This window comes from Siphateles boraxobius, unplaced genomic scaffold (genome assembly GCF_051911475.1).
Source record: "Siphateles boraxobius isolate OS27281-9 unplaced genomic scaffold, OSU_SipBor_1 257, whole genome shotgun sequence".
NCBI lineage: Eukaryota > Metazoa > Chordata > Actinopteri > Cypriniformes > Leuciscidae > Siphateles > Siphateles boraxobius.
In genome coordinates, this window is record NW_027508873.1 from 40,001 (window position 1) to 57,500 (window position 17,500).

General features: G+C 49.1%; 2 protein-coding genes across 2 annotated transcripts in view; one reads left to right on the plus strand and one right to left on the minus strand.

Annotated features, from left to right (window-relative positions):
- prr5b (proline rich 5b (renal)) overlaps nucleotides 1–17,500 on the plus strand; it is a 68,214-nt gene that overhangs the window by 35,977 nt on the left and 14,737 nt on the right. Inside the window, exons 6-7 of the mRNA XM_077244027.1 lie at nucleotides 7,482–7,573; nucleotides 7,647–7,787. Coding sequence (XP_077100142.1) covers nucleotides 7,482–7,573; nucleotides 7,647–7,787 — 233 coding nt within the window. The remainder of the gene's footprint in view (nucleotides 1–7,481; nucleotides 7,574–7,646; nucleotides 7,788–17,500) is intronic.
- LOC143751423 (protein PHTF2) overlaps nucleotides 1–17,500 on the minus strand; it is a 120,061-nt gene that overhangs the window by 23,230 nt on the left and 79,331 nt on the right. The gene's annotated exons all lie outside the window — the stretch shown is intronic.

A 17,500-nucleotide genomic window follows, 5' to 3' on the forward strand; every position in this document is an offset into this window, starting at 1 on the left:
CTGAGTGTGTGTGAGAGTGTATCTGAGTGTGTGAGAGTGTATCTGAGTGTGTGAGAGTGTATCTGAGTGTGTGAGAGAGTGTATCTGAGTGTGTGTTGAAGAGTGTATCTGAGTGTGTGTGTGTGAGAGTGTATCTGAGTGTGTGTGAAAGTGTATCTGAGTGTGTGTGAGAGAGTGTATCTGAGTATGTGTGAGAGAGTGTATCTGAGTGTGTGTGTGAGAGTGTATCTGAGTGTGTGTGAGAGAGTGTATCTGAGTGTGCGTGAGAGAGTGTATCTGAGTGTGTGTGAGAGAGTGTATCTGAGTGTGTGTGTGAAAGAGTGTATCTGAGTGTGTGTGAGAGAGTGTATCTGAGTGTGTGTGAGAGATTCTATCTGAGTGTGTGTGAAAGAGTGTATCTGAGTGTGTGTGAGAGAGTGTATCTGAGTGTGTGTGTGTGTGTGAAAGAGTGTATCTGAGTGTGTGTGAGAGAGTGTATCTGAGTGTGTGTGTGTGAAAGAGTGTATCTGAGTGTGTGTGTGTGTGAGAGTGTATCTGAGGGTGTGTGAGATTGTATCTGAGTGTGTGTGAAAGAGTGTATCTGAGTGTGTGTGAGAGAGTGTATCTGAGTGTGTGTGTGAGAGTGTATCTGAGTGTGTGTGAGAGAGTGTATCTGAGTGTGTGTGAGAGTGTATCTGAGTGTGTGTGTGTGAGAGTGTATCTGAGTGTGTGTGAGAGTGTATCTGAGTGTGTGTGAGAGTGTATCTGAGTGTGTGTGTGTGAGAGTGTGAGAGAGTGTATCTGAGTGTGTGTGAGAGTGTATCTGAGTGTGTGTGAGAGAGTGTATCTGAGTGTGTGTGTGAGAGAGTGTATCTGAGTGTGTGTGAGAGTGTATCTGAGTGTGTGTGAGAGAGTGTATCTGAGTGTGTGTGAGAGAGTGTATCTGAGTGTGTGTGAGAGTGTATCTGAGTGTGTGTGTGAGAGTGTATCTGAGTGTGTGTGTGTGAGAGTGTATCTGAGTGTGTGTGTGAGAGTGTATCTGTGTGTGTGTGAGAGATCGTATCTGAGTGTGTGTGTGAGAGTGTATCTGAGTGTGTGTGAGAGAGTGTATCTGAGTGTGTGTGAGAGAGTGTATCTGAGTGTGTGTGAGAGAGTGTATCTGAGTGTGTGTGTGAGAGTGTATCTGTGTGTGTGTGAGTGTATCTGTGTGTGTGAGAGAGTGTATCTGAGTGTGTGTGAGAGAGTGTATCTGAGTGTGTGTGAGAGAGTGTATCTGAGTGTGTGTGAGAGAGTGTATCTGAGTGTGTGTGTGAGAGTGTATCTGTGTGTGTGTGTGTGTGAGAGTGTATCTGAGTGTGTGTGAGAGAGTGTATCTGAGTGTGTGTGAGAGAGTGTATCTGAGTGTGAGTGAGAGAGTGTATCTGAGTGTGTGTGAGAGAGTGTATCTGAGTGTGTGTGTGAGAGTGTATCTGAGTGTGTGTGAGAGAGTGTATCTGAGTGTGTGTGAGAGAGTGTATCTGAGTGTGTGTGTGAGAGTGTATCTGAGTGTGTGTGAGAGAGTGTATCTGAGTGTGTGTGTGAGAGTGTATCTGTGTGTGTGTGTGTGTGTGTGTGTGTGTGTGTGTGTGTGAGAGTGTATCTGAGTGTGTGTGAGAGAGTGTATCTGAGTGTGTGTGTGAGAGTGTATCTGTGTGTGTGTGTGAGAGTGTATCTGAGTGTGTGTGAGAGAGTGTATCTGTTTGTGTGTGTGTGAGAGAGTGTATCTGAGTGTGTGTGTGAGAGTGTATCTGTGTGTGTGTGTGAGAGTGTATCTGAGTGTGTGTGAGAGAGTGTATCTGAGTGTGTGTGAGAGAGTGTATCTGAGTGTGTGTGAGAGAGTGTATCTGAGTGTGTGTGAGAGAGTGTATCTGAGTGTGTGTGAGAGAGTGTATCTGAGTGTGTGTGAGAGAGTGTATCTGTGTGTGTGTGTGTGTGTGTGAGAGTGTATCTGAGTGTGTGTGAGAGAGTGTATCTGAGTGTGTGTGTGAGAGTGTATCTGAGTGTGTGTGTGAGAGTGTATCTGAGTGTGTGTGAGAGAGTGTATCTGTGTGTGTGTGAGAGAGTGTATCTGAGTGTGTGTGTGAGAGTGTATCTGAGTGTGTGTGAGAGAGTGTATCTGAGTGTGTGTGAGAGAGTGTATCTGAGTGTGTGTGAGAGAGTGTATCTGAGTGTGTGTGAGAGAGTGTATCTGAGTGTGTGTGAGAGAGTGTATCTGAGTGTGTGTGTGAGAGTGTATCTGTGTGTGTGTGTGTGAGAGTGTATCTGAGTGTGTGTGTGAGAGTGTATCTGTGTGTGTGTGACAGAGTGTATCTGAGTGTGTGTGAGAGAGTGTATCTGAGTGTGTGTGAGAGAGTGTATCTGAGTGTGTGTGTGTGAGAGTGTATCTGAGTGTGTGTGAGAGTGTATCTGAGTGTGTGTGAGAGTGTATCTGAGTGTGTGTGAGAGAGTGTATCTGAGTGTGTGTGAAAGAGTGTATCTGAGTGTGTGTGAGAGAGTGTATCTGAGTGTGTGTGTGAGAGTGTATCTGAGTGTGTGTGAGAGAGTGTATCTGAGTGTGTGTGAAAGAGTGTATCTGAGTGTGTGTGTGAGAGAGTGTATCTGAGTGTGTGTGAGAGTGTATCTGAGTGTGTGTGTGTGAGAGTGTATCTGAGTGTGTGTGAGAGTGTATCTGAGTGTGTGTGAGAGTGTATCTGAGTGTGTGTGTGAGAGTGTATCTGAGTGTGTGTGAGAGAGTGTATCTGAGTGTGTGTGAGAGTGTATCTGTGTGTGTGTGAGAGAGTGTATCTGAGTGTGTGTGTGTGTGTGTGAAAGAGTGTATCTGAGTGTGTGTGTGAGAGTGTATCTGAGGGTGTGTGAGATTGTATCTGAGTGTGTGTGAAAGAGTGTATCTGAGTGTGTGTGAGAGAGTGTATCTGAGTGTGTGTGTGAGAGTGTATCTGAGTGTGTGTGAGAGAGTGTATCTGAGTGTGTGTGAGAGTGTATCTGAGTGTGTGTGTGTGTGAGAGTGTATCTGAGTGTGTGTGAGAGTGTATCTGAGTGTGTGTGAGAGTGTATCTGAGTGTGTGTGTGAGAGTGTATCTGAGTGTGTGTGAGAGAGTGTATCTGAGTGTGTGTGAGAGCGTATCTGAGTGTGTGTGTGAGAGAGCGTATCTGAGTGTGTGTGAGAGTGTATCTGAGTGTGTGTGAGAGAGTGTATCTGAGTGTGTGTGAGAGAGTGTATCTGAGTGTGTGTGAGAGAGTGTATCTGAGTGTGTGTGAGAGTGTATCTGAGTGTGTGTGTGAGAGTGTATCTGAGTGTGTGTGTGTGAGAGTGTATCTGAGTGTGTGTGTGAGAGTGTATCTGTGTGTGTGTGAGAGAGTGTATCTGAGTGTGTGTGTGAGAGTGTATCTGAGTGTGTGTGAGAGATTGTATCTGAGTGTGTGTGAGAGAGTGTATCTGAGTGTGTGTGAGAGAGTGTATCTGAGTGTGTGTGTGAGAGTGTATCTTTGTGTGTGTGTGTGAGAGAGTGTATCTGTGTGTGTGAGAGACTGTATCTGAGTGTGTGTGAGAGAGTGTATCTGAGTGTGTGTGAGAGAGTGTATCTGAGTGTGTGTGTGAGAGTGTATCTGTGTGTGTGTGTGTGTGTGAGAGTGTATCTGAGTGTGTGTGAGAGAGTGTATCTGAGTGTGTGTGAGAGAGTGTATCTGAGTGTGTGTGAGAGAGTGTATCTGAGTGTGTGTGAGAGAGTGTATCTGAGTGTGTGTGTGAGAGTGTATCTGTGTGTGTGTGTGTGAGAGTGTATCTGAGTGTGTGTGTGAGAGTGTATCTGAGTGTGTGTGAGAGAGTGTATCTGAGTGTGTGTGAGAGAGTGTATCTGAGTGTGTGTGTGAGAGTGTATCTGAGTGTGTGTGAGAGAGTGTATCTGAGTGTGTGTGTGAGAGTGTATCTGTGTGTGTGTGAGAGTGTATCTGAGTGTGTGTGAGAGAGTGTATCTGAGTGTGTGTGTGAGAGTGTATCTGTGTGTGTGTGTGTGAGAGTGTATCTGAGTGTGTGTGAGAGAGTGTATCTGTGTGTGTGTGAGAGAGTGTATCTGAGTGTGTGTGTGAGAGTGTATCTGTGTGTGTGTGTGAGAGTGTATCTGAGTGTGTGTGAGAGAGTGTATCTGAGTGTGTGTGAGAGAGTGTGAGAGAGTGTATCTGAGTGTGTGTGAGAGAGTGTATCTGAGTGTGTGTGAGAGAGTGTATCTGAGTGTGTGTGTGAGAGTGTATCTGTGTGTGTGTGTGTGAGAGTGTATCTGAGTGTGTGTGTGAGAGTGTATCTGAGTGTGTGTGAGAGAGTGTATCTGAGTGTGTGTGAGAGAGTGTATCTGAGTGTGTGTGTGAGAGTGTATCTGAGTGTGTGTGAGAGAGTGTATCTGAGTGTGTGTGTGAGAGTGTATCTGTGTGTGTGTGAGAGTGTATCTGAGTGTGTGTGAGAGAGTGTATCTGAGTGTGTGTGTGAGAGTGTATCTGTGTGTGTGTGTGTGAGAGTGTATCTGAGTGTGTGTGAGAGAGTGTATCTGTGTGTGTGTGAGAGAGTGTATCTGAGTGTGTGTGTGAGAGTGTATCTGTGTGTGTGTGTGAGAGTGTATCTGAGTGTGTGTGAGAGAGTGTATCTGAGTGTGTGTGAGAGAGTGTGAGAGAGTGTATCTGAGTGTGTGTGAGAGAGTGTATCTGAGTGTGTGTGAGAGAGTGTATCTGAGTGTGTGTGTGAGAGTGTATCTGTGTGTGTGTGTGTGTGTGAGAGTGTATCTGAGTGTGTGTGTGAGAGTGTATCTGTGTGTGTGTGAGAGAGTGTATCTGAGTGTGTGTGAGAGAGTGTATCTGAGTGTGTGTGAGAGAGTGTATCTGAGTGTGTGTGTGTGAGAGTGTATCTGAGTGTGTGTGAGAGAGTGTATCTGAGTGTGTGTGAGAGTGTATCTGAGTGTGTGTGTGAGAGTGTATCTGAGTGTGTGTGTGAGAGTGTATCTGTGTGTGTGTGAGAGTGTATCTGAGTGTGTGTGTGAGAGTGTATCTGAGTGTGTGTGTGAGAGTGTATCTGAGTGTGTGTATCTGAGTGTGTGTGTGAGAGTGTATCTGAGTGTGTGTGTGTGAGAGTGTATCTGAGTGTGTGTGTGAGAGTGTATCTGAGTGTGTGTGTGAGAGTGTATCTGTGTGTGTGTGTGTGTTTGAGAGTGTATCTGAGTGTGTGTGTGAGAGTGTATCTGAGTGTGTGTGTGAGAGTGTATCTGAGTGTGTGTGTGAGAGTGTATCTGAGTGTGTGTGTGAGAGTGTATCTGTGTGTGTGTGTGAGAGTGTATCTGAGTGTGTGTGAGAGAGTGTATCTGAGTGTGTGTGAGAGAGTGTATCTGAGTGTGTGTGTGAGAGTGTATCTGAGTGTGTGTGTGTGAGAGTGTATCTGAGTGTGTGTGTGAGAGTGTATCTGAGTGTGTGTGAGAGTGTATCTGAGTGTGTGTGAGAGAGTGTATCTGAGTGTGTGTGTGAGAGTGTATCTGAGTGTGTGTGAGAGAGTGTATCTGAGTGTGTGTGAGAGAGTGTATCTGAGTGTGTGTGAGAGAGTGTATCTGAGTGTGTGTGTGAGAGTGTATCTGAGTGTGTGTGTGAGAGTGTATCTGAGTGTGTGTGTGAGAGTGTATCTGAGTGTGTGTATCTGAGTGTGTGTGTGAGAGTGTATCTGAGTGTGTGTGTGTGAGAGTGTATCTGAGTGTGTGTGTGAGAGTGTATCTGAGTGTGTGTGTGAGAGTGTATCTGTGTGTGTGTGTGTTTGAGAGTGTATCTGAGTGTGTGTGTGAGAGTGTATCTGAGTGTGTGTGTGAGAGTGTATCTGAGTGTGTGTGTGAGAGTGTATCTGAGTGTGTGTGTGAGAGTGTATCTGTGTGTGTGTGTGAGAGAGTGTATCTGAGTGTGTGTGAGAGAGTGTATCTGAGTGTGTGTGAGAGAGTGTATCTGAGTGTGTGTGTGAGAGTGTATCTGAGTGTGTGTGTGTGAGAGTGTATCTGAGTGTGTGTGTGAGAGTGTATCTGAGTGTGTGTGAGAGTGTATCTGAGTGTGTGTGAGAGAGTGTATCTGAGTGTGTGTGTGAGAGTGTATCTGAGTGTGTGTGAGAGAGTGTATCTGAGTGTGTGTGAGAGAGTGTATCTGAGTGTGTGTGAGAGAGTGTATCTGAGTGTGTGTGTGAGAGTGTATCTGAGTGTGTGTGTGAGAGTGTATCTGAGTGTGTGTGTGAGAGTGTATCTGTGTGTGTGTGTGTGAGAGAGTGTATCTGAGTGTGCGTGAGAGAGTGTATCTGAGTGTGTGTGAGAGAGTGTATCTGAGTGTGTGTGTGAGAGTGTATCTGAGTGTGTGTGTGAGAGTGTATCTGAGTGTGTGTGTGAGAGTGTATCTGTGTGTGTGTGTTTGAGAGTGTATCTGAGTGTGTGTGTGAGAGTGTATCTGTGTGTGTGTGTGAGAGAGTGTATCTGAGTGTGTGTGAAAGTGTGTATCTGATTGTGTGTGAAAGTGTATCTGAGTGTGTGTGTGAGAGTGTTTCTGAGTGTGTGTGTGAGAGTGTATCTGATTGTGTGTGAAAGAGTATCTGAGTGTGTGTGTGAGAGTGTATCTGAGTGTGTGTGTGAGAGTGTATCTGATTGTGTGTGAAAGAGTGTATCTGATTGTGTGTGAAAGTGTATCTGAGTGTGTGTGTGTGTGTGTGAGTGTATCTGAGTGTGTGTGTGTGAGAGTGTATCTGATTGTGTGTGAAAGAGTGTATCTGATTGTGTGTGAAAGTGTATCTGAGTGTGTGTGAGTGTATCTGAGTGTGTGTGAGAGTGTATCTGGTTGTGTGTGAAAGTGTATCTGAGTGTGTGTGTGAGAGTGTATCTGAGAATGTATCTGAGTGTGTGTGTGTGTGTGTGAGAGTGTATCTGAGTGTGTGTGAGAGTGTATCTGAGTGTGTGTGTGAGAGTGTATCTGAGTGTGTGTGAGAGAGTGTATCTGAGTGTGTGTGAAAGAGTGTATCTGAGTGTGTGTGAGAGAGTGTATCTGAGTGTGTGTGTGTGAGAGTGTATCTGAGTTTGAGTACGAGTGTGTGTGTGTGTGTGAGAGAGAGAGTGTATCTGAATGTGTGTGAGTACAAGCGAGTGTGTGTGTGTGTGTGTGTGTGTGTGTGTGTGTGTGTGTGTGTGTGTGTGTGAATGAATGAGTGTGTTCACTGGTTTGACTTGCATCTTAAAGGCCTGAACTGCTGATAGTGTAGTGTGTAGTGTCTGTTATGATTACATAAATCACAAAATAAACACAAAATAAACACTAAGCGATTTTTATTAAAATGTAAAAGGGGTAGAGTTAGTGTAAGTGGAGAGAATATACAGTTTGTACAGTATCCATTATGTAAACCATTATGCCTATGGAGAGTCTCCACGAAGAGGGCGAACCAGACGTGTGTGTGTGTGTGTGTGTGTGCGCAGGCCAGAAGCTGCTGGATTCTCTGGCAGAGACGTGGGACTTCTTCTTCTGTGGTGTTCTGTCCACACTGCAGGCCATCTTCCACCCCGTACAGGTGCGTCACACACACGGTGCATTCCACTGAACTCGTGAACCGCATGTGTGAGTGTGTGTGTGTGTGTGTGTAGGGGAAGGAGCCCTCGGTCCGTCAGCTGGCTCTGCTGCACTTCAGGAACATCATCACTCTGAACACGAAGCTGGAGGAAGCTTTGAGTCGACAACGCGCTTGTGTGCCTCCCTCCATCATCCAGATGCTGCTCGTCCTGCAGGTGTGTGTGTGTGTGTGTGTGTGTGTGTCAGGGTGTTCATGAGGCTAAAGGTGTGTGTGTGTGTGTGTGTGTCAGGGTGTTCATAAGGCTAAAGGTGTGTGGTTGTGTGTGTCAGGGTGTTCATGAGGCTAAAGGTGTGTGTGTGTGTGTCAGGGTGTTCACGAGGCTAAAGGTGTGTGTGTGTGTGTGTATGTCAGGGTGTTCACGAGGCTAAAGGTGTGTGTGTGTGTGTGTGTGTGTGTGTGTGTGTGTGTGTGTGTGTCAGGGTGTTCACGAGGCTAAAGGTGTGTGTGTGTGTGTGTCAGGGTGTTCATGAGGCTAAAGGTGTGTGTGTGTGTGTGTGTGTCAGGGTGTTCACGAGGCTAAAGGTGTGTGTGTGTGTGTGTCAGGGTGTTCACGAGGCTAAAGGTGTGTGTGTGTGTGTGTGTGTGTGTGTGTGTGTGTGTGTGTGTGTCAGGGTGTTCACGAGGCTAAAGGTGCGTGTGTGTGTGTGTGTCAGGGTGTTCATGAGGCTAAAGGTGTGTGTGTGTATGTGTGTGTGTGTCAGGGTGTTCACGAGGCTAAAGGTGTGTGTGTGTGTGTCAGGGTGTTCACGAGGCTAAAGGTGTGTGTGTGTGTGTGTGTGTGTGTGTGTCAGGGTGTTCACGAGGCTAAAGGTGTGTGTGTGTGTGTGTGTGTGTGTGTGTGTGTGTGTGTCAGTCAGGGTGTTCACGAGGCTAAAGGTGTGTGTGTGTGTGTGTCAGGGTGTTCACGAGGCTAAAGGTGTGTGTGTGTGTGTCAGGGTGTTCACGAGGCTAAAGGTGTGTGTGTGTGTGTGTGTGTGTGTGAGGGTGTTCACGAGGCTAAAGGTGTGTGTGTGTGTGTGTGTCAGGGTGTTCACGAGGTTAAAGGTGTGTGTGTGTGTGTGTGTCAGGGTGTTCACGAGGCTAAAGGTGTGTGTGTGTGTGTGTGTCAGGGTGTTCACGAGGCTAAAGGTGTGTGTGTGTGTGTGTGTCAGGTTGTTCACGAGGCTAAAGGTGTGTGTGTGTGTGTGTGTGTGTCAGGGTGTTCACGAGGCTAAAGGTGTGTGTGTGTGTGTGTGTCAGGGTGTTCACGAGGCTAAAGGTGTGTGTGTGTGTGTGTGTGTGTCAGGGTGTTCACGAGGCTAAAGGTGTGTGTGTGTGTGTGTGTGTCAGGGTGTTCACGAGGCTAAAGGTGTGTGTGTGTGTGTGTGTGTGTGTGTGTCAGGGTGTTCACGAGGCTAAAGGTGTGTGTGTGTGTGTGTGTGTGTGTGTCAGGGTGCTAACGAGGCTAAAGGTGTGTGTGTGTGTGTGTGTGTGTGTCAGGGTGTTCACGAGGCTAAAGGTGTGTGTGTGTGTGTCAGGGTGTTCACGAGGCTAAAGGTGTGTGTGTGTGTGTGTGTGTGTCAGGGTGTTCACGAGGCTAAAGGTGTGTGTGTGTGTGTCAGGGTGTTCACGAGGCTAAAGGTGTGTGTGTGTGTGTGTGTGTGTGTGTGTCAGGGTGTTCACGAGGCTAAAGGTGTGTGTGTGTGTGTCAGGGTGTTCACGAGGCTAAAGGTGTGTGTGTGTGTGTGTGTGTCAGGGTGCTAACGAGGCTAAAGGTGTGTGTGTGTGTGTGTGTGTGTGTGTGTCAGGGTGTTCACGAGGCTAAAGGTGTGTGTGTGTGTGTGTGTGTGTCAGGGTGTTCACGAGGCTAAAGGTGTGTGTGTGTGTGTGTGTGTATGTGTGTCAGGGTGTTCACGAGGCTAAAGGTGTGTGTGTGTGTGTGTCAGGGTGTTCACAAGGCAAAGGTGTGTGTGTCTGTGTGTGTGTGTCAGGGTGTTCACGAGGCTAAAGGTGTGTGTGTGTGTGTGTCAGGGTGTTCACGAGGCTAAAGGTGTGTGTGTGTGTGTGTGTGTGTGTGTGTCAGGGTGTTCACGAGGCTAAAGGTGTGTGTGTGTGTGTGTGTCAGGGTGTTCACGAGGCTAAAGGTGTGTGTGTGTGTGTGTCAGGGTGTTCACGAGGCTAAAGGTGTGTGCGTGTGTGTGTCAGGGTGTTCATGAGGCTAAAGGTGTGTGTGTGTGTGTGTGTGTGTGTGTCAGGGTGTTCACGAGGCTAAAGGTGTGTGTGTGTGTGTGTGTGTCAGGGTGTTCACGAGGCTAAAGGTGTGTGTGTGTGTGTGTGTGTGTGTGTCAGGGTGTTCACGAGGCTAAAGGTGTGTGTGTGTGTCAGGGTGTTCACGAGGCTAAAGGTGTGTGTGTGTGTGTGTCAGGGTGTTCACGAGGCTAAAGGTGTGTGTGTGTGTGTGTGTGTGTCAGGGTGTTCACGAGGCTAAAGGTGTGTGTGTGTGTGTGTGTGTGTCAGGGTGTTCACGAGGCTAAAGGTGTGTGTGTGTGTGTGTGTGTCAGGGTGTTCACGAGGCTAAAGGTGTGTATGTGTGTGTGTGTGTGTCAGGGTGTTCACGAGGCTAAAGGTGTGTGTGTGTCAGGGTGTTCACGAGGCTAAAGGTGTGTGTGTGTGTGTTTTGCAGGGTGTTCACGAGGCTAAAGGTGTGTGTGTGTGTGTGTCAGGGTGTTCACGAGGCTAAAGGTGTGTGTGTGTGTGTGTGTCAGGGTGTTCACGAGGCTAAAGGTGTGTGTGTGTGTGTGTGTGTGTCAGGGTGTTCACGAGGCTAAAGGTGTGTGTGTGTGTGTGTGTGTGTCAGGGTGATCACGAGGCTAAAGGTGTGTGTGTGTGTGTGTGTGTGTGTCAGGGTGCTAACGAGGCTAAAGGTGTGTGTGTGTGTGTGTGTGTCAGGGTGTTCACGAGGCTAAAGGTGTGTGTGTGTGTGTCAGGGTGTTCACGAGGCTAAAGGTGTGTGTGTGTGTGTGTGTGTGTCAGGGTGTTCACGAGGGTAAAGGTGTGTGTGTGTGTGTGTGTGTGTGTCAGGGTGTTCACAAGGCTAAAGGTGTGTGTGTGTGTGTCAGGGTGTTCACGAGGCTAAAGGTGTGTGTGTGTGTGTCAGGGTGTTCACGAGGCTAAAGGTGTGTGTGTGTGTGTGTCAGGGTGTTCACGAGGCTAAAGGTGTGTGTGTGTGTGTGTGTCAGGGTGTTCACGAGGCTAAAGGTGTGTGTGTCAGGGTGTTCACGAGGCTAAAGGTGTGTGTGTGTGTGTGTGTCAGGGTGTTCACGAGGCTAAAGGTGTGTGTGTGTGTGTGTGTGTGTCAGGGTGTTCACGAGGGTAAAGGTGTGTGTGTGTGTGTGTGTGTGTGTCAGGGTGTTCACAAGGCTAAAGGTGTGTGTGTGTCTGTCAGGGTGTTCACGAGGCTAAAGGTGTGTGTGTGTGTCAGGGTGTTCACGAGGCTAAAGGTGTGTGTGTGTGTGTGTCAGGGTGTTCACGAGGCTAAAGGTGTGTGTGTGTGTGTGTCAGGGTGTTCACGAGGCTAAAGGTGTGTGTGTGTGTGTGTGTCAGGGTGTTCATGAGGCTAAAGGTGTGTGTGTGTGTGTGTCAGGGTGTTCACGAGGCTAAAGGTGTGTGTGTCAGGGTGTTCACGAGGCTAAAGGTGTGTGTGTGTGTGTGTCAGGGTGTTCACGAGGCTAAAGGTGTGTGTGTGTGTGTGTGTGTCAGGGTGTTCACGAGGCTAAAGGTGTGTGTGTGTGTGTCAGGGTGTTCACGAGGCTAAAGGTGTGTGTGTGTGTGTGTGTGTGTGTGTGTCAGGGTGTTCACGAGGCTAAAGGTGTGTGTGTGTGTGTGTGTGTGTGTGTGTCAGGGTGTTCACGAGGCTAAAGATGTGTGTGTGTGTGTGTGTCAGGGTGTTCACGAGGCTAAAGGTGTGTGTGTGTGTGTGTGTGTGTGTGTCAGGGTGTTCACGAGGCTAAAGGTGTGTATGTGTCTGTGTGTGTCAGGGTGTTCACGAGGCTAAAGGTGTGTGTGTGTGTGTGTGTGTCAGGGTGTTCACGAGGCTAAAGGTGTGTGTGTGTGTGTGTCAGGTTGTTCACGAGGCTAAAGGTGTGTGTGTGTGTGTGTGTCAGGGTGTTCACGAGGCTAAAGGTGTGTGTGTGTGTGTGTGTGTGTGTCAGGGTGTTCACGAGGCTAAAGGTGTGTGTGTGTGTGTGTGTGTGTCAGGGTGTTCACGAGGCTAAAGGTGTGTGTGTGTGTGTGTGTGTGTCAGGGTGTTCACGAGGCTAAAGGTGTGTGTGTGTGTGTCAGGGTGTTCACGAGGCTAAAGGTGTGTGTGTGTATGTGTGTGTGTGTGTGTCAGGGTGTTCACGAGGCTAAAGGTGTGTGTGTGTGTGTGTCAGGGTGTTCACGAGGCTAAAGGTGTGTGTGTGTGTCAGGGTGTTCACGAGGCTAAAGGTGTGTGTGTGTGTCAGGGTGTTCACGAGGCTAAAGGTGTGTGTGTCAGGGTGTTCACGAGGCTAAAGGTGTGTGTGTGTGTGTGTGTCAGGGTGTTCACGAGGCTAAAGGTGTGTGTGTGTGTGTGTGTCAGGGTGTTCACGAGGCTAAACGTGTGTGTGTGTGTGTGTGTGTGTGTGTCAGGGTGTTCACGAGGCTAAAGGTGTGTGTGTGTGTGTCAGGGTGTTCACGAGGCTAAAGGTGTGTGTGTGTGTGTCAGGGTGTTCACGAGGCTAAAGGTGTGTGTGTGTGTGTGTGTCAGGGTGTTCACGAGGCTAAAGGTGTGTGTGTGTGTGTGTGTGTGTCAGGGTGTTCACGAGGCTAAAGGTGTGTGTGTGTGTGTGTGTGTGTGTGTGTCAGGGTGTTCACGAGGCTAAAGGTGTGTGTGTGTGTGTGTGTCAGGGTGTTCACGAGGCTAAAGGTGTGTGTGTGTGTGTGTGTCAGGGTGTTCACGAGGCTAAAGGTGTGTGTGTGTGTGTGTCAGGGTGTTCACGAGGCTAAAGGTGTGTGTGTGTCAGGGTGTTCACGAGGCTAAAGGTGTGTGTGTGTGTGTGTGTCAGGGTGTTCACGAGGCTAAAGGTGTGTGTGTGTGTCAGGGTGTTCACGAGGCTAAAGGTGTGTGTGTGTGTGTGTGTGAGGGTGTTCACGAGGCTAAAGGTGTGTGTGTGTGTGTGTGTCAGGTTGTTCACGAGGCTAAAGGTGTGTGTGTGTGTGTGTGTCATGGTGTTCACGAGGCTAAAGGTGTGTGTGTGTGTGTGTGTGTGTTAGGGTGTTTACGAGGCTAAAGGTGTGTGTGTGTGTGTGTGTGTGTGTGTGTGTGTCAGGGTGTTCACGAGGCTAAAGGTGTGTGTGTGTGTCAGGGTGTTCACGAGGCTAAAGGTGTGTGTGTGTGTGTGTGTGTGTGTGTGTGTGTGTGTGTGTGTGTGTCAGGGTGTTCACGAGGCTAAAGGTGTGTGTGTGTGTGTGTGTGTCAGGGTGTTCACGAGGCTAAAGTTGTGTGTGTGTGTGTGTCAGGGTGTTCACGAGGCTAAAGGTGTGTGTGTGTGTGTGTCAGGGTGTTCACGAGGCTAAAGGTGTGTGTGTGTGTGTGTGTCAGGGTGTTCACGAGGCTAAAGGTGTGTGTGTGTGTCAGGGTGTTCACGAGGCTAAAGGTGTGTGTGTGTGTGAGGGTGTTCACGAGGCTAAAGGTGTGTGTGTGTGTGTGTGTGTGTGTTAGGGTGTTTACGAGGCTAAAGGTGTGTGTGTGTGTGTGTGTGTGTGTGTGTCAGGGTGTTCACGAGGCTAAAGGTGTGTGTGTGTGTCAGGGTGTTCACGAGGCTAAAGGTGTGTGTGTGTGTGTGTGTGTGTGTGTGTGTGTCAGGGTGTTCACGAGGCTAAAGGTGTGTGTGTGTGTGTGTGTGTCAGGGTGTTCACGAGGCTAAAGTTGTGTGTGTGTGTGTGTCAGGGTGTTCACGAGGCTAAAGGTGTGTGTGTGTGTGTGTCAGGGTGTTCACGAGGCTAAAGGTGTGTGTGTGTGTGTGTGTCATGGTGTTCACGAGGCTAAAGGTGTGTGTGTGTGTGTGTGTGTTAGGGTGTTTACGAGGCTAAAGGTGTGTGTGTGTGTGTGTGTGTGTCAGGGTGTTCACGAGGCTAAAGGTGTGTGTGTGTGTCAGGGTGTTCACGAGGCTAAAGGTGTGTGTGTGTGTGTGTCAGGGTGTTCACGAGGCTAAAGGTGTGTGTGTGTGTGTGTGTCAGGGTGTTCACGAGGCTAAAGGTGTGTGTGTGTCAGGGTGTTCACGAGGCTAAAGGTGTGTGTGTGTCAGGGTGTTCACGAGGCTAAAGGTGTGTGTGTGTCAGGGTGTTCACGAGGCTAAAGGTGTGTGTGTGTCAGGGTGTTCACGAGGCTAAAGGTGTGTGTGTGTGTGTCAGGGTGTTCACGAGGCTAAAGGTGTGTGTGTGTGTGTGTGTGTGTCAGGGTGTTCACGAGGCTAAAGGTGTGTGTGTGTGTGTGTGTGTGTCAGGGTGTTCACGAGGCTAAAGGTGTGTGTGTGTGTGTGTGTGTGTCAGGGTGTTCACGAGGCTAAAGGTGTGTGTGTGTGTGTGTGTGTGTCAGGGTGTTCACGAGGCTAAAGGTGTGTGTGTGTGTGTGTGTCAGGGTGTTCACGAGGCTAAAGGTGTGTTTGTGTGTGTGTGTGTGTGTCAGGGTGTTCACGAGGCTAAAGGTGTGTGTGTGTGTCAGGGTGTTCACGAGGCTAAAGGTGTGTGTGTGTGTGTGTCAGGGTGTTCACGAGGCTAAAGGTGTGTGTGTGTGTGTGTGTGTGTGTGTGTCAGGGTGTTCACGAGGCTAAAGGTGTGTGTGTGTGTGTGTGTGTGTGTGTGTCAGGGTGTTCACGAGGCTAAAGGTGTGTGTGTGTGTCAGGGTGTTCACGAGGCTAAAGGTGTGTGTGTGTGTGTCAGGGTGTTCACGAGGCTAAAGGTGTGTGTGTGTGTGTGTGTGTGTGTGTGTCAGGGTGTTCACGAGGCTAAAGGTGTGTGTGTGTGTGTGTGTGTGTGTGTCAGGGTGTTCACGAGGCTAAAGGTGTGTGTGTGTGTGTGTGTGTGTGTGTCAGGGTGTTCACGAGGCTAAAGGTGTGTGTGTGTGTGTGTGTGTGTGTGTGTGTGTGTCAGGGTGTTCACGAGGCTAAAGGTGTGTGTGTGTGTGTGTGTCAGGGTGTTCACGAGGCTAAAGGTGTGTGTGTGTGTGTGTGTGTGTGTGTGTCAGGGTGTTCACGAGGCTAAAGGTGTGTGTGTGTGTGTGTGTGTGTGTGTGTGTCAGGGTGTTCACGAGGCTAAAGGTGTGTGTGTGTGTGTGTGTGTCAGGGTGTTCACGAGGCTAAAGGTGTGTGTGTGTGTGTGTGTGTCAGGGTGTTCACGAGGCTAAAGGTGTGTGTGTGTGTGTGTGTCAGGGTGTTCACGAGGCTAAAGGTGTGTGTGTGTGTGTGTGTCAGGGTGTTCACGAGGCTAAACGTGTGTGTGTGTGTGTGTGTGTCAGGGTGTTCACGAGGCTAAAGGTGTGTGTGTGTGTGTGTCAGGGTGTTCACGAGGCTAAAGGTGTGTGTGTGTGTGTGTGTCAGGGTGTTCACGAGGCTAAAGGTGTGTGTGTGTGTGTGTGTCAGGGTGTTCACGAGGCTAAAGGTGTGTGTGTGTGTGTGTGTGTGTCAGGGTGTTCACGAGGCTAAAGGTGTGTGTGTGTGTGTGTGTCAGGGTGTTCACGAGGCTAAAGGTGTGTGTGTGTGTGTGTGTGTCAGGGTGTTCACGAGGCTAAAGGTGTGTGTGTGTCAGGGTGTTCACGAGGCTAAAGGTGTGTGTGTGTGTGTGTGTCAGGGTGTTCACGAGGCTAAAGGTGTGTGTGTGTGTCAGGGTGTTCACGAGGCTAAAGGTGTGTGTGTGTGTCAGGGTGTTCACGAGGCTAAAGGTGTGTGTGTGTGTGAGGGTGTTCACGAGGCTAAAGGTGTGTGTGTGTGTGTGTCAGGTTGTTCACGAGGCTAAAGGTGTGTGTGTGTGTGTGTGTCATGGTGGTCACGAGGCTAAAGGTGTGTGTGTGTTAGGGTGTTTACGAGGCTAAAGGTGTGTGTGTGTGTGTGTCAGGGTGTTCACGAGGCTAAAGGTGTGTGTGTGTGTCAGGGTGTTCACGAGGCTAAAGGTGTGTGTGTGTGTGTGTGTGTGTGTGTGTGTGTGTCAGGGTGTTCACGAGGCTAAAGGTGTGTGTGTGTGTGTGTGTGTCAGGGTGTTCACGAGGCTAAAGTTGTGTGTGTGTGTGTGTCAGGGTGTTCACGAGGCTAAAGGTGTGTGTGTGTGTGTGTGTGTCAGGGTGTTCACGAGGCTAAAGGTGTGTGTGTGTGTGTGTGTCAGGGTGTTCACGAGGCTAAAGGTGTGTGTGTGTGTGAGGGTGTTCACGAGGCTAAAGGTGTGTGTGTGTGTCAGGTTGTTCACGAGGCTAAAGGTGTGTGTGTGTGTGTGTGTCATGGTGTTCACGAGGCTAAAGGTGTGTGTGTGTGTGTGTGTGTGTGTGTTAGGGTGTTTACGAGGCTAAAGGTGTGTGTGTGTGTGTGTGTGTGTGTGTGTGTGTGTGTCAGGGTGTTCACGAGGCTAAAGGTGTGTGTGTGTGTCAGGGTGTTCACGAGGCTAAAGGTGTGTGTGTGTGTGTGTGTGTCAGGGTGTTCACGAGGCTAAAGGTGTGTGTGTGTGTGTGTCAGGGTGTTCACGAGGCTAAAGGTGTGTGTGTGTGTGTGTGTCAGGGTGTTCACGAGGCTAAAGGTGTGTGTGTGTCAGGGTGTTCACGAGGCTAAAGGTGTGTGTGTGTCAGGGTGTTCACGAGGCTAAAGGTGTGTGTGTGTCAGGGTGTTCACGAGGCTAAAGGTGTGTGTGTGTGTGTCAGGGTGTTCACGAGGCTAAAGGTGTGTGTGTGTGTGTGTGTGTGTGTCAGGGTGTTCACGAGGCTAAAGGTGTGTGTGTGTGTGTGTGTGTGTGTCAGGGTGTTCACGAGGCTAAAGGTGTGTGTGTGTGTGTGTGTGTCAGGGTGTTCACGAGGCTAAAGGTGTGTGTGTGTGTGTGTGTGTGTGTGTCAGGGTGTTCACGAGGCTAAAGGTGTGTGTGTGTGTGTGTGTGTCGGTGTTCACGAGGCTAAAGGTGTGTTTGTGTGTGTGTGTGTGTGTCAGGGTGTTCACGAGGCTAAAGGTGTGTGTGTGTGTCAGGGTGTTCACGAGGCTAAAGGTGTGTGTGTGTGTGTGTCAGGGTGTTCACGAGGCTAAAGGTGTGTGTGTGTGTGTGTGTGTGTGTGTGTGTGTCAGGGTGTTCACGAGGCTAAAGGTGTGTGTGTGTGTGTGTGTGTGTCAGGGTGTTCACGAGGCTAAAGGTGTGTGTGTGTGTGTGTGTCAGGGTGTTCACGAGGCTAAAGGTGTGTGTGTGTGTGTGTGTGTGTGTCAGGGTGTTCACGAGGCTAAAGGTGTGTGTGTGTGTGTGTGTGTCAGGGTGTTCACGAGGCTAAAGGTGTGTGTGTGTGTGTGTGTCAGGGTGTTCACGAGGCTAAAGGTGTGTGTGTGTGTGTGTGTCAGGGTGTTCACGAGGCTAAAGGTGTGTGTGTGTCAGGGTGTTCACGAGGCTAAAGGTGTGTGTGTGTGTGTGTGTGTGTCAGGGTGTTCACGAGGCTAAAGGTGTGTGTGTGTGTCAGGGTGTTCACGAGGCTAAAGGTGTGTGTGTGTGTGAGGGTGTCAGGGTGTTCACGAGGCTAAAGGTGTGTGTGTGTGTGTGTCAGGGTGTTCACGAGGCTAAAGGTGTGTGTGTGTGTGTGTGTCAGGTTGTTCACGAGGCTAAAGGTGTGTGTGTGTGTGTGTGTCATGGTGT